The sequence below is a fragment of the Argopecten irradians genome, chromosome 11 (genome assembly GCF_041381155.1).
Source record: "Argopecten irradians isolate NY chromosome 11, Ai_NY, whole genome shotgun sequence".
Lineage (NCBI taxonomy): Eukaryota > Metazoa > Mollusca > Bivalvia > Pectinida > Pectinidae > Argopecten > Argopecten irradians.
In genome coordinates, this window is record NC_091144.1 from 35,758,752 (window position 1) to 35,774,559 (window position 15,808).

At 35.1% G+C, this 15,808-nt stretch overlaps 1 protein-coding gene across 6 annotated transcripts in view; it reads left to right on the forward strand.

Annotated features, from left to right (window-relative positions):
- LOC138335417 (uncharacterized) overlaps positions 1-15,372 on the forward strand; it is a 31,776-nt gene extending 16,404 nt beyond the window's left edge. Inside the window, exons 12-22 of one of the 6 annotated variants that reach the window (XR_011210279.1) lie at positions 405-461; positions 959-1,171; positions 2,252-2,303; positions 2,855-3,015; positions 3,588-3,649; positions 4,184-5,261; positions 5,645-6,475; positions 7,703-8,496; positions 9,231-9,448; positions 11,164-11,358; positions 11,445-15,372. Coding sequence is in view for 5 of the 6 variants with exons in the window: in XM_069284497.1 (XP_069140598.1) it covers positions 405-461; positions 959-1,171; positions 2,252-2,303; positions 2,855-3,015; positions 3,588-3,649; positions 4,184-5,261; positions 5,645-6,475; positions 7,703-8,496; positions 9,231-9,448; positions 11,164-11,245 (3,548 nt within the window). In the remaining variant the exon portion in view is untranslated. Of the gene's footprint in view, positions 1-404; positions 462-958; positions 1,172-2,251; positions 2,304-2,854; positions 3,016-3,587; positions 3,650-4,183; positions 5,262-5,644; positions 6,476-7,702; positions 8,497-9,230; positions 9,449-11,163 lie in introns of all 6 variants that reach the window. The other 5 variants (XM_069284500.1, XM_069284499.1, XM_069284497.1 and 2 more) reach the window with 5 other exon arrangements.
- The last annotated feature ends 436 nt before the right edge of the window (positions 15,373-15,808 follow it).

Genomic DNA, 15,808 nt, shown 5'->3' on the forward strand with positions numbered 1-15,808 from the left:
TTTCTTAGAGTCAAAATCTATGACAAATAGACATTTGATTCAAACTGATTTACTGACATACGGCCAATAAGACACATGTGTAATAACACTATTATGACGTCACATATAGATTTGATGTCATAATATCTGTATGACGTTGCATGATTGTTTAAGTAGACGGAAACGTCACATCAGAGCCGGATTTCTGCTGTTTTATATAGAGACGAAATTTAAAGGTTCGCTTATATTTCTATTAATAAAATTTATGTGATAAATAGAATCATATACTCGTTACTATGTTATATGAATTTATCAAGCTCGTTAAATAATTTAATTTAAAATATCAAATTATTGAACTCGTTTGATAAATTCCATCTCACATAGCCACTCATGTAAGATCCTCCGTTATTCCATTGTAAATCTAGTTCCAGATGCTGGATCTTCTGTAGACCCTGAACAAGGGCGTCACACCACTTCAACAAGTAAGGGGAAATTAATGGTTGAATACTCGTTTGTCTTTAATAAATATTGTTTATATTGTGGTATTGCTGATGTTACAATACTCTTTAACAGCCAAATACATTTAGTTTAATAACATACTGTGTGGGATAAGATAACACACTTACGGGAAAGGTGATACAAAATGGATTCATATCCAAAATACAGCTTGCTAATGACGTGGATTGATATTCACGAGACAAGGCTAGTTCTGTATTTTCCTGGTGAAAAATTTCACTGTAAAGCTACTATTGAAAAGTGTCGTTTCTGTCAGTGTTCTTTCTATCAACTTATTCACACCCGAAGACACATTTGAACTCTTCTAAACATAAAGCTCGAACAGTTCATTATAGAATATCAGGGGTGAATAAATTCACATTATAAGAACTTAGCTGTCGCGTGTTCATGATCCCAAGTCCTCTTCTTGGTAATAAAACATATTAATAGATAAAACAATAATTTATGTTTATTGGTACTGTAGGAAAGCAATACAAAAAGTTTGGACGAAAAGTCTACTTTGAAGTGACATGCCGCGCTGCCGATCAAATGATTCTGATGGGGAAAATTGATGCCATTTTGAGAGAAGGCCTACCAGACTTTGGTCCAGACCAAAGTAACACCAATGAAAACCTAGAATCAGAATCATCGCAAAAACTTGGCACCAGTTTCACGAGGACTGATCCAAAGAATGAAGGTAATATAATTTACTATTCAGCATGAAAAAGCGAGGTTTAAAGTGAATAGTCGGGCAAAGAAAACCAGTCTAAATGCTTTCATTAGCCTTCCAAAAGTTCTTACATATTAATACGAAGGTCAAGTTCGGCTTAGTTTCCAAGTTCTGGCCATTGAAATAAAGAAAAGTTGAAAGCATTGAAAGCGAGGCTGTGTGGAAATGTAACCACGGACATAGTCAGCCGGGAGGACGTTTTAGGATTCCTATACTTTAAATTAATCTCTGCGTACGCAGACAGATTTTGACGAGAGATTTCATTTTTCTATTTCATAAGAAATAACACTGGATACATTCACACCATTTTTACCTACTTTAGCCATCCTTGCCCGACTGTTCACTTTAAATAATATATTACAAACCCTCGAATTCTGCTTGCCTGACCTTAATTGTCGGTGAATACTGTAACATAGAAACTTACGCGGTCACTTGAACCCCCGCGTGTAATATTTTGTACAAGTATGAACTTTGCTTTTAAAGGAGTCTGAAAGTGTATCTTTCGCAAAAATAACAACGCCGCGAAAGAGTTATGCCTGAAAATCGCTAAATTAAGCCCTCGCGAAAATATCAACGTGTACAGTATATTCTGTGTTAATTGTTCATGTTATATTATCAGATAAGTCTTAACATACTCTTATTGATAAGAAAACTGTGTGTTAAAAATATGTTTCACTCTCATTGTCTTTCTCTACATCTTTCGTCCACAGCTCCCCCCCCTTCCCCCCTATATTTATCACTCACTTATTCATCGAAGTCATTTAGTAACGAATACAAAAGAAACGAACACCAATTTGTTTCCATAATGTTATGATGTTAAGAAGGGTTTCCGGGAAGTTTTAAAAAGACAAATCCTTTTCGTACAATAGATATACGTGTACATTTTTTGTATTTATGCAAATGTTTTAATTTTATACAACACAGGCAAAATAAAAGATAAAAAGTATGTCTGTGAAGAACAAAAACTGAGTGCTAATATGCAGGGACTCATATTTTCATGTATTTTATTAACTGATTTGAATACTTCACAATACAATTTTCTAATAGCTGTAGAAGAAGTCGCAGATGATCTGATAGCAACACTCAAGGAAAAGACAAGGTAAGAAACGTCATTAGTAACTCAAATGTTTTTATACTGATTCAATATACATACAATGTACAGTATAAGTCTTTAATATGTTTTCATTATATACGCGATAATTATGTATTGAAATGCGCGTTTAAGAACACAACCTCTTAAATTCTTCTTGGATGTTAAAAAACTTCTGCATAAGCGAGACGCGAGAATGCTTAGGTATCCGGATATTTACTCGATGTCCGGTTTATTTTGTGTCCAAAATAGATAATTATTAAAATACATTATTGGAAACATCAGATATTGGTATTACAGTGAAACCTGCCTTAGCAACCACCTCTGTATAAGGACCACCTGCTTAATAAGACCACCTTCACAGGACCCTAAATGGCCATTTATAGCACAATTTGACCTGTGTATAAAGACCACTTGGCTAAAAAGACCATTTTGCCCTTGTCACTTATGTGTTCTTTAAAGACAGGTTTGGCTGTAATTATTTATTTATTACTTTGTGTAAACGAATGAGTCATGATTAAATCCAGTATGTTTTGTTTATTTTTTCGTAATTCAAAAAGTTCCTCCAGCCATGGATGTTGTATTGTAATAAAATCCATAAAACATGGGACAGAGGTAAGGGGCTGGCTGACACGTGACGTAAGGATCATCCCAGTGGGCGTGGCCTGGCCATACAGAAACAACGTCTGTAAAGCGCTTGTCACATGTTCTAGCATTATAGGTAGGTATCTTGTCCATGTCTGCATCAGTCAAATACTGCAAATGTACCTATCTGGGAGGCAATCAAATTTTAGCCCAAAATTAATTCTAAACAATGTATCGCAAATATGAATTAGCGCAGCAGTATTTAGCATAAAGGGAGTGGGACGACTGGTTTGTCCATTGTCATTATAATGTAACTGTGTGAGGTGTGCTGCTAGATATCTTTGGTAACATGCTTCAGTGAAGTAGCACTATGATAAGGCACTATTACAAGTAGTTACATGAGTATACCACAGGCTCCCAAAACATAGAAATCAACACATGGTATACAGGGGGATGCCGTCCTATAATGACCCTGAATGTTGATAGGATGTGAAGCCAATAAACCAATCAACTGCTTTTGTGTATAAGTATTGATTGTTATGTTATCCATTTCTTTTCATAGGTAGTCTTTTAAAGGCCTTACACTCACAAATACAACTTTTCGTAACTTTCAATTTTATCCACAAGAGCAGATAACTGTGCAAAGTTATAAATTACTTTAATGTTTGATACTCATTACACTTTGATATTTCTTTAATATTATTATAGATGCTGAAATGGTCCATAAGAAACAAGATGCTAATTTTCAGGTTTCAAAACTGGAAAAACAGGTATATCATTACTCTTACCTTCATATTGTTGGTGTGTATCACACTTTATCATAAAAATGAAATGATTTCAGGAGGATAAACTTGAATACATATAAAAAAGATTTGATCTTTTATCTGAAATTCCAATTTTATTGATGGACTCTTTTCTCTTAGAAATTATTACGCTGCAATGTCATTTTTACGTTATGGGCCGAAAACATACTGCAAGTCAACTTTCATTTTCGCAAATTTCGCGATCAAGGTATATTTGCGAAAGCTTGTCTCGGCGAATTATGTCTTAGACGATTCTTGCACAATAGCATTCATAGATACCTCGATTCAATTTTTCAATTCAAGAAATTTAATTTCAGCAAAAATGTTTTGAGACGAAATCGCGGAAATTAGTAGCCGCAAAAGAAAGTTGGATCACGTATTTTCAATCCGATAAAAATGTTTGTTACATGCAAGATTAAATTATGTCACTGATATCATACACATTAATTTCAATTTGTATCGCCTTTTTGGGTAATTATTTTTTCATTTTCTTTGCTGAAGGCTTTATTCGATGTCCGTGCCTCATTGGACCCACAGTTTATACCATACAAACATCAAATCGTAGAGAACAGCGGCGTCACTGTAGATGATAGTGACACAGGTGGATGTCAGCTAGTCGGAAATTTACCTCAAATTGAAGCCGCCAATGAGTACATTGTTTCAAAGCTTCAAGAAACCACTAACAAAACAGATGTGTGTTGTGTTGATGGAATTACCGCAGATGTTTACCGGGCGTTTCAATTCTTCCTCCTTAAAGATCCTAGATACAGTCGTTACCATGACTACATGAATGGGATGAAGTACTCGGAAGTTGATAAAGCAATTCACTTGGTAGGGAAAGACGAATTTTGCTTGGATTTCAAAGAGGCGCTTACTCAAATGAAAACTGATATAGTTTGTGATCAAATTGATATCAGTCAAAATACCAATGCAGAACGCATGGCAACGTTGTTAAGTGCCCTATTGGAAAGCCAGCATGATGTATATATCTGTACTCCACAGGACGAGACTGTTAAGACAATATATATCATTGGACTGGATAGGAGCACTGTCCAAGCCATGAAGTATCAGATCCTGGAATCGTTGGGAATGACAAGAAGCAGACGGAACAGACGATTCGATTGTGGACTATTCTCTCAATCTCCCAAACAGGAGCTACCAAAACCAATACTACCGCCGCCACCACATGCCAGGAGCTATGATTTGGGAAGTGACATGGAAGTTCTAGCATATCAAGGAAACATCCTATATCTGAAAGTTGACGGAATTGTGAACGCAGCGAACGAGAGACTGGATCACGGAGGAGGAGTTGCTTTCGCGATATCAGAAGCAGCCAATATTCAACGGGAATCAACGGAGTATGTACGGGCGCATGGGAAAGTTCGGGTGGGGACGTCTTGTCACACTTCGTCAGGAGATCTGAAACACTACAAGTATATCATCCACACAGTGGGACCACGATGGGATCGGCGGAATCAGTCTGAATGTGAAAGACAGCTGCAGGAGGCAATTCTGTCCTGTATTCTAGAAGCCGATGACCTGGAGATGGAATCGGTAGCTATTCCAGCAATCAGTGCAGGTTGGTTTATTTTCAAATTATTTGAAATTTAATATGCAAACCAATAGTCCTTGAAAATAACGTTTGTCTGTGAACCACCGTTTTATTCCCAATCAAACTTAACTAATCAAAATAAAATACTAGTAAAGCAACTGTTTTAAATGAATTCTTATATATCTGATTGCCACTGTTGGATATAATACATGATAAATACATTAGTTGGTTCTGTATGTACTATCGTATGAAAAATACCATATAAGTCTAGGATTTAAACAATGATCCATCTTTGTAATAATAGTCATAAAAGCTGCATACGTTTATATAGCTTTAAACTGAAATATATAGGTACGATCAATAAAAACATTTAGAATTTTTTGATGTGTACTATTGTTACGTAATTTCAGGAATATTTGCCATGCCGCCTGATTTGTGTGTGCAGCAGTATTACATGGGACTGACAAAAGCTTGGTCGCTGTTGCAGTTGCGTCCAAAACGCTTCCTGAAGCAAATTCACTTCGTTGACAAGGATGTACAAATCCTACAAGTTATTCAGACCAAGTTTGATTCCGTAAAGCTTGGTTCTAAGAGTTACCAACAGATTCAGTCCGAATGGCAGATCAGCAAAGGCCAGATGCCTTCATCATCCTCTGGTCGCATCGCGAGACCTGACCACAACACATATGGAGCCACATCCTCTTTTGATACCGCTAGCCCTGACCCCAGCACACGTGGAGTCACATTCTCTTTTGGTACAGCGAGCCCTGACCACACTGCACACGGAGCAAGTCCTTTATATCCATATAAGGAGTTCACCAATAGGAACGGTATTGACAGAACAACGTTCCGTTTGACACCCGTCACTAAAGTACATGTCTACACATGTGACATTTTGGCGACTAGAGTTGATGCTGTCGTTTGTGGTCAGGATCAGGATTTGAACAGCAATAGTAAAATAGCTTCCAGGATTAAGAATGGAGAACTCTCTTGGAAAAGCTATGAACAGCAAATAAGGAAAATAAAAAACCAAAAGAAGAATCGAAAATCTGGAGATACGTTTTGTATAGCAATCAATGGATTTGATGCTAGTACACTTATTATAGTTGTTTGTCCTAGCGTAATGCATCATGAGATGTCTAAGTCATGCAAAGAAGAAATCAGAACATGTACACAAAACGTATTGCATAAAGCAAATACGATGAAACTGCGTTCAATTGCTCTTCCCGTGATTGGCTCAGGTAAGAAACACAATTAGCATAACCTAATTTTAGTTTCAGCAAAGAAGCATGACTCAAGTAGTACTTTAGACAATCGATCAGTGTAGTTACTAACGTAGTTAACAAACGATCAGTGTAGTTAGTACCGTAATTAACAAACGATCAGTGTAGTAAGTGACGTATTTAGCAAAAGATCAGTGTAGTTGGTGACGTAATTAACATACGATCAGTGTAGTTAGTATCGTAATAAACAAAAGATCAGTGTAGTTAGTAACGTACTTCACAAACGATCAGTGTATTTGGTAAAGTAATTAACAAACAATCAGTATAGTTAGTAACGTAATTAACAAACGATCAGTGTAGTTAGTAACGTAAGTTTTAACAAACGATCAGTGTAGTTGGTAAAGTAATTAACAAACGATCAGTGTAGTTGGTAAAGTAATTAACAAACGATCAGTGTAGTTGGTAAAGTAATTAACAAACGATCAGTGTAGTTGGTAAAGTAATTAACAAACGATCAGTGTAGTTGGTAAAGTAATTAACAAACGATCAGTGTATTGGTAAGTAATTAACAACGATCAGTGTATTGTAACGTAATTAACAAACGATCAGTGTATTGTAAACGTAATTAACAAACGATCAGTATTGTAATTAAAATCAGTGTAGTTAGTAACGTAATTAACAAACGATCAGTGTAGTTGGTAAAGTAATTAACAAACGATCAGTGTAGTTGGTAAAGTAATTAACAAACGATCAGTGTAGTTGGTAAAGTAATTAACAAACGATCAGTGTAGTTGGTAAAGTAATTAACAAACGATCAGTGTAGTTGGTAAAGTAATTAACAAACGATCAGTGTAGTTGGTAAAGTAATTAACAAACGATCAGTGTAAACGATCAGTGTAGTTGGTAAAGTAATTAACAAACGATCAGTGTAGTTGGTAAAGTAATTAACAAACGATCAGTGTATTTGATAACGTTACTGAACACAAAGCGTCATAAACAGTGTGGAAAGTCAACTTATTGTTTTCTAGCATTATATACATTATTGAAGAAAAACACTAATTTATCTGCTCCTGTTTTAAATAGATAAATATAACTATTCTTCAGCAGTGTAGCGCATTAAATACTATATACTAATCACTGTAATAAAGATTAGAGATTAACTTTCATCGTCGACATATAACAATAGAACACTAGCTTTTGTTTAATGACTAAGAATTATGTTTTTGTGTTGTATTGTGTCACCAGGAAATGACGTTCGTCAAGCTGGAGATGTCGCCAAAGTTATTATGGAGGCCATTCTAAAATTTGCATATTCACCGGGCAACAAGGACCTCAGAGAAATACACTTCGTAAATCACGATGCCAAAGTCACACAAGTCATTCTGGACATGTTTGATACTCATGTGACATCTGAAAACGCACGACTTCGACAAGAAAATACACCCATAGTATACCCCTTAGTATACCCCAAAGAACAACCCATAGTATACCCAGGTAAAGCCTGTCGTCAGGATCACACACCAAGACAGCAACCAAAATATTGGAGTTTCAGAGGTAAAAACCGAGAAGAAAGACACAGACATTCAGATGGCATGAATTTATCTGACAGGAAACACGCCAATGAGCAAGAACAGCTAGAATTCGAAAACTTCATGGGTTTCAACACTACAAGACAGACTACCGACCTACCAGCGAGAAGACAGTCCCCATTGAAGGAAGACTATACCCCTGAAGAGAACGGACCTGTAGAGATACCAAGAGTATATGAGGACTGCGTAATTTGTATGGACTCTGTAACAAGCGACAACGTGAAAACACTTCCTAAATGCCAACACTCGTTTCACCCCGAATGTATTGACGCATGTTTCCAACACAAACCTGTTTGCCCAACATGTGGGGCAATCCATGGCGTCATCACGGGGAACCAGCCAAGAGATGGAAGAATGGAAATTAACATAAAGAATGGTCCGTTACCAGGGTTTGATGGAGATAATAAGCATTTCTACATCAGATACAGCTTTCCTGACGGCATTCAAGAGGTAAAGATGTTTTTGTTTAATTTTCTTCATATGTGGTTTTTTTAATTGACTATTATAGGTATTCAACAAAATATGAAATCGTTTATTTTTGTTGAGGTCAACTTTCCTGGGAGACAAAATTATAGTTTTTGTCTGGATTGAAATTCGTTGAGAAGACATGTACACAGTGTTTGTATTTTTGTTATTTGTCATTGTAATGCAGGTTTTATATATGGCCTTGGAAAAAATATACCAAGTTTGGTTTGGATTGAAAATAATAGAAAAAATAATAATGATTATTTTGAAAACATGTCTGTTATTATTTTAACTGACATAGTTTCGTAGTGTGCGTTCATGCTTGTCCTTTAAACACATTAAATTCCGCTGGGAGGTATTTCGTTGCTTCAGGGCCAAAACGAAAACCACAAAAGTTTAACCCCCTCGAAATATAATGATTTCACTGTACTGAAGAAAATGTACATTTTTTTTTGCAATTTTAACATTAATGATAATGAAATTCAAAATCGTCTTTTAAAAATTCTCGAAAAGAAAGTAACCGGAACTTACTTGCCAAATAGTCATTTAGAAAGTCTGCGTAACACAAAATTCAAATTATGTATATGTACATGTATTAGTTCCCGTTTGAATAACGTTGGGAACTTAGAACGAGTATCTCCAGCGAGTATCTCCAGTTTTTCCAATTTTTCGGGTAATGTTTTCCTTCTTACTTGCATTCTGCATGCTTATCTTTACAGAACGACCACCCAAACCCCGGAGTCCCTTACAGGGGAACAACTAGGCCTGCGTATCTGCCCTGTAATCCCGAAGGAAGGAAAGTTCTCGACATGCTGCAAGTTGCCTTCAAAAGACGTCTGACCTTCACTATAGGTCACTCCAGGACAACCGGGGAGGAGAACGTCGTCACGTGGAACGACATCCACCACAAGACAAACAAACAAGGCGGCCAACAACAGTAAGATTTGATGCATTTGTTATTTCATCCTCGACTTTCCAGGGTTTACTATCATTGGTCGTTATATCCACTCCTGGAATATTTTATAGCAATGCTGTATAGTTAACTGTGTGACATCAAATTTCAAAGGAAGTCTATGCAGGCCTAGAATTGATAACTTTTTTCGACTGAAGTGCCTTCAGTTTTGTTATGATAGTAACCCATGGAGTGTCGACGATGTTCTTATATTGACTGCATATCTCAGTTTTCATATGTGCCTTAACAACTGGACGAATTTTTTTTTGCTACTTTCTTCAGAAATCTATTGAAACTAACTAGATTTGTTTGGTTGTGAAAATCATCCAAATTCACAGATAGTGCTAGTCGTACGATACTTTATAAACGTTAGCTGTAGCACAAAATGAATGCACTGTAAGGTTAAAGATGCTCCACTGCCGACAGAGCATAAATGATATTTATCATTTGAACAATAATTGTTGTTTAATCATGTATATATATAAGTCTAATTAACACAAAAAAATAATATAAAATAATTTATTTTGCCTTTGTTGCATGGGCAATCAGTACTTCATTCCATATAGAATACTGTGCCACGGAATTTTTTCGGGATGCAATTAATTTTTTTTTCTATATTTTTAACTTAAAAAGATTAGAAGTTCAAACATTTCAATGGTGGTAATGGTGTAAAGTTAGTAAATTTAGTAACTGAAGAAAAATACTAAATCATCTGCTCCTCTTTTTGATAGTGAAAAAATACGAATTGTCAGCGGTGGAGCATTTTTAAATGTTGATGATGTTTTAATGAAATTGTGTCTAAGAAATCACTAATGATTGTAATCTAGATCGCTGATTGGCTTCTTTGTTTGGTCGTGTGTAAGCTCATTTAACTGCACAGTATATGCAATTATCATTATTTTTGGCGGTACTGCAAAATAAGAAGTTCTTCATGATTCATCACATCCTCGATACTCCAGGGGTTCCCATCACTAACTATCTCTACACCCCTGGACAAAAGAGCCGTATAACAGTACACTGTGGTTGGCTGTATTGCTTTGAAGTTGCGCGTCGATTTCTCTGTAGTCTCCAAAGAAATATTTTGCAGGCCTATGATTGGTTCAGCTTTGTTCCCCTGAGCTGCCTTCAGTTTTGCTATGAAATAGTCCAGGGGTGTAGAGATCGTAGGTAATTGGAACCCTTGTAGTATCGAGGATGGATTCATCATTACGGCACATTGAATTGTTGAAACTAGCGATTGTTTAAAGTTACCAGTCCTAGTGATCTAAGTGAATGATAAATACTGTTAATTACACCAGTGTACAAAATGTAAATAATATTAATTCACTTTTTAATGTCGCTCTTTACATTTGGCATATTTCAATAACACTTTATAATATCTGATATATCATCATAATCACATTTTGTCCTTTCTTCTTGGATCTAAAATATTTCAAAATTTGTAATTAAGTATTAAAATATTACCAAATGTGAATTCCATAAGATCGGATTTAAAAATTCACCCCTGAAATTTCATAGTCCTTGATTTAGGAAAGTCTAAATGTGTCTTCGGGGGTGAATGAGACTCATTTACCCCTTAAATTTTATAATGGACTATTCTATTTCTTGTTTTAGGAGAGTTTAAGTGTGTCTTTAGGTGTGAATAAGTTAACAAAATATAAACACAATTTAATGAAATGTAATAAAATTTATCATTGTAGATTTGGGTACCCGGATCCAGGATATTTAAGTCGTGTGACCAAGGAGTTGGCTGCGAAGGGAGTGACGGAGGCAGACATTTAGTGATGGAATCGTACTCTTATTTAACATCAATGTCGGAGTTAGCAGTAAAATAGTGCAGTGAACTTGTCTAAACTGGATGTCTATGGACTAGCTTATTTGGCCGATATAGAAAGGTTCCGGTAGTTAGCAGTAAAATAGTACAGTGTACTTGTCCAAACTGGATGTCTATGGGACCAGCTTATTTGGCCGGTATAGTAAGGTTCCGGATTTTACAGATTTCATGCAATATAAATCTAGAATGAAAATACCATACATTTACGCCGGAATCGACAGGGGTTTGGATTAGACAGGGGTCAGTTGAAGAGGTTATAGTGTAAGTCAAATGTACAAAAAACGAGTTTAAAAGACATTGCAAAGTGAGTACTAGGATAATCGTGTTCGTAGGGTTTAAGGAATTCTGCAATTTTGATTTTGTTGTTGTTGTTTTTTGTTGTTGTTGTTGTTGTTGTTTATGTATCTAAATGAATTGAGAGAAGTAATGTACCAGCACAGGGACTTGGCACGAATTTCAAATCAGCGGTCAATACATACTTAATATTCGCGCCATGTCCTTGTGTGTACCTGGATATTAAAACAAATTCTAAATGAAACAGAAATAAACCATTTATTTCGTTTTTAAATTTTATCTCGTGTGAAATATAGTTGTAATATAGATGTACATGTTATAGAAGTTTGATATGCTGGGTTAAAGAGTTATTTTAGAGAATTTATCTTTATATAATCACTTTACTGAAAACAAAAATGTTTATATATCTTATCGAAATGAAGTATGAAAATATATACTTGGTACATTTTATATGCATAATTTTGTTTAATTTATCTATTGTGAATCATTACTCTAGTAAGTTTTAATGCAGTGTACATGCTATGAAAGTTTCATATGCTTGGTTTAGAACTATCATTGTGAATTTTATCACGATACAGAAATATATGGAAATAATTACCTGATATCATTTCTTTAGCGTTCGATATAGTGTGAATTGTAATTCTGATATAGATGTGCATGCTATGGATATAGTAGATTTAAATTTTCATTGTGAATTATATATATAAATACTTTAATGTGAAAACAAAAATGTGGATATCTCTTATAAAAATGAGTTGTTGGATGTTTACATGTATAATTTCATTAGGGTTCAATATAGGAGATAATAAGAAAAGCGATGAATTATACAGCTATGCAATAGCTGATAGATATGTATAGCTAGATATATGTAATAGCTAATACGTGTGGACTGTTTCATTAAGATGAATATGTTACGCAGTGTGATTTTACACGATTAATGTTATTTTAAGACTTTTTCGATTCCATATATATTTTTGTTTTCATGGAATGGAATTTTTTATCATTTGACATTTTAATACTTACACTGGTGATTACTAATTTTATAATTAACTTTGATTCATGACCGATCATGTGATGGCTTTTATTTTATGCTATTATAGTACCAGGTGTATAACAAAATAAGAACACTTGTATCTTTAGATGATTTTTTTTCAAATTGAAGATGTAAAATACTGTATGACCCTTCAAATCTGGGGTTGGAGTGGATGGGGGTATACTGGAATCCTGTCCGAATGTCAGAACGTCGCCAGAAAATCTGTCCCGATAACTCTTCCTTAACTTCTGGACCAATTCCAATGATACTTCACAGTGAAGTTGGGAACCATATATGTGTAAGGCTTTATTTTCCGAAACTTTTAGTTACCATTACAACCAGTTATTTTACTAAGCTTCGAAGTTACAACTTATCGTTACCTTATTTAAAATACGTTGAATTTCCGTCTTAGTAAACTATACACATGTTTTGTAAAATTGTCGTTAACCCATAATAGTCTTTGGATCGATTTTGTTCAAATTTTGTGAAGTCAATTGATTTAATACATGAATTCCTGTAATTTTACATATTAAATGTGGTTTGATAATGGTTACCATGGAAACATAACAGATGCTTTTTTTTAAAATATTATAATCAAGATGAAAATTGCTATAAACTAGTAGGGGGTTTAACTGGTAAAGGATGGGGTTTTCAATGTTTATACATTATGTAGTTTTGAAGACATCAGAAGTCGTTTTTTGCAGTTGTTACCAAATGAATCGTCAAAACGGACATTTCTGCATGGATCATTGGAATGCTTGGCCCTTCTATAAAAATGAGTTTATCATGGTTGAGCTGGTTAAACGTACCGTCACGTAATCGTTTCCGAGTACAAGAAAGAGAGCTTGTCATTTGATTGCCATGGTCGCAAATGAGGGGTAATAAGGAGTCGGTTCGCCATAGACTTACTATTGTAGTGTTAAACTCTGCAACTTTATTTGTTGTAATCTTTCTATGTATCCGTTGATCATGACGGAATGTTCTTAATACATGTATCTGATAATCACGACAGTGATTTCCGTATATTGTTCTTGCAAACCAACCTTTCAATTTACATTCTCGATAGGCAAGCGTGATATTGCTGTAAAGTTTTCGCCCACAAAAAGCGTTTGCTTCTAGAGAACTTGCTGAAATGTTCTCGTAAATGCGCTTTGAAGACAAGAACTTTGCAGCTATGTTGAAAAATGTTTGTAACTGGTAGCCGCGAATACTTGTAAGCCTCTTGCAAACAATATATATTGCAAATTTTCCGCAAACTTTCTACTTCTTTAAGGGTACACTGTATGATGTTGATAATGCAAAAGAATTATACTTTAACCCTATATACTGTGGTACCAGACAAAGAAGTCGAAGGCAAAACGAAGTACTAAACGAATACATCTTACAATATTTGAGTATACGCCGTTTTGACTACATAACCGTATTCTGGATGATGCCGCAAATAAGCTTTATTTCGCATGCCACTACTTACTTTCGCGAATTATATGACCAGAGTTAATATGCGAAAGTATGTCTCCGCGAATAATTTACATATGTATAACAAAGAATAATTGAAAACAAATCCCAAAGGTAAATCAGTAAAAGTTGCATTTCACAAGATTAGTCTTCACGAACATATTTGATATGGATATCTCGATTTCGAATAGGTTTTGATATGGATATCTCGATTTCGAATAGGTTTTGATATGGATATCTCGATTTCGAATAAGTTTTGATATGGATATCTCGATTTAGTAGCTGCTCTACGTTATTCTATACGTCGATTTTCATGTCATGAAGGCACGTCTGTGATTTATTTAACGATTTTTAAAAATATGTCTAATTCAGTTATGTCATAAAACATATATCTTTGAGCTATTTTTGTTCCAGATGATGTTCTGTTAAGTTTTATTTTTTCCAACCAAGTCTTTATATGACCAAAGCCGTAATACTATAGATTTTAATGTTATAAACAGAGACAATAATTATTCAAGTGTACCCTGGTATCCTCCCTATGAAACTATTTGTGTGATATACAAAATGCACTATATTCCCTAACGAAATGGTATGGCTCATATCAGCCCTTACAAACATCAAGGTTATAGATTTCAAAATCAATAATATAAATATCAATGTATGACGTTTCTGAGTACATATGGTTTGCATCTATAAATGATCTTGATCAAAAAGTTACATTATCGTGCGATTTGCGGTATTTTCTGGTGTTAAATTCTTCTCTTTTTTTTTAGAGCGTATCAACTGCAGCATATTTTATTCAGCATGATAAAATACAACAATAATTCTATTCCCAAAAGTGCATAGTCCTCCTGTGGCTCACACTGAAAAAATGAGTGACGTAACTTTGATATTTTATTTCTATACTTTTCTGTGATCAGTGTCTAACTACTATTATTCTATTATGGCCCTTTCCAGAGGGAACTGTTCTCCTATAGTGTTGGTTGGCGAGGTATTCCTCACCAGACAATACTATAGGAGAACTGTTCCCGAGGGAAAGGGCCATAATAGATTTAGTACGTCACATGACATTCATTATGACGTCATATATTTGGTCGCGTGCTCATTCCTGGGGGACTAAACTGTACTATAGTTCCCGTAGTCAGGTATAGTCTCCCGTAGTCAAGAAGGACAGGGAACTGTCGCAAAATAGACCATGGCTGTTATCCGATCGCATTCCTAGTAATTATCATGTGATGTACTAAAGTACTTTTAATTTTACTCAAACATTTTAAATAAACATAGTAAACTTCACTGCATGGTGTTTTTTAATTTATCCTTCGGGGCCGCGTCTTTTTAATTCATAATTGTTCTTCAAAAGCTATGACCATAATAATATGGAGTTTTCTAGTAGAATGACAAGTTATATTACTGACACACCAGTTAGAATACCGTATTCCAACCAATAGGCGCACAGGGCTGTTAAAACGTTGTAAAATGAAAGGGTGCTCAATAGAGTTGTGCAAATATTTCATAAAATTATTGCACAGTAAGCCATCAATTAATTTACGTAAGAAATCAAATAAAGAAACCTGTACAGTTTCCATAGATTCAATCTTTGTGAAGTCAACACCAGTGAAATGGAGGCCTTGGCAACTCTACACTAGACTGGCCACCTAAGTTGTTTTGATAAGACTTTCTCAGCAGAGTTCTTTACTAGATTATCTCCCCCTAGTTTGAAACTTAGGAA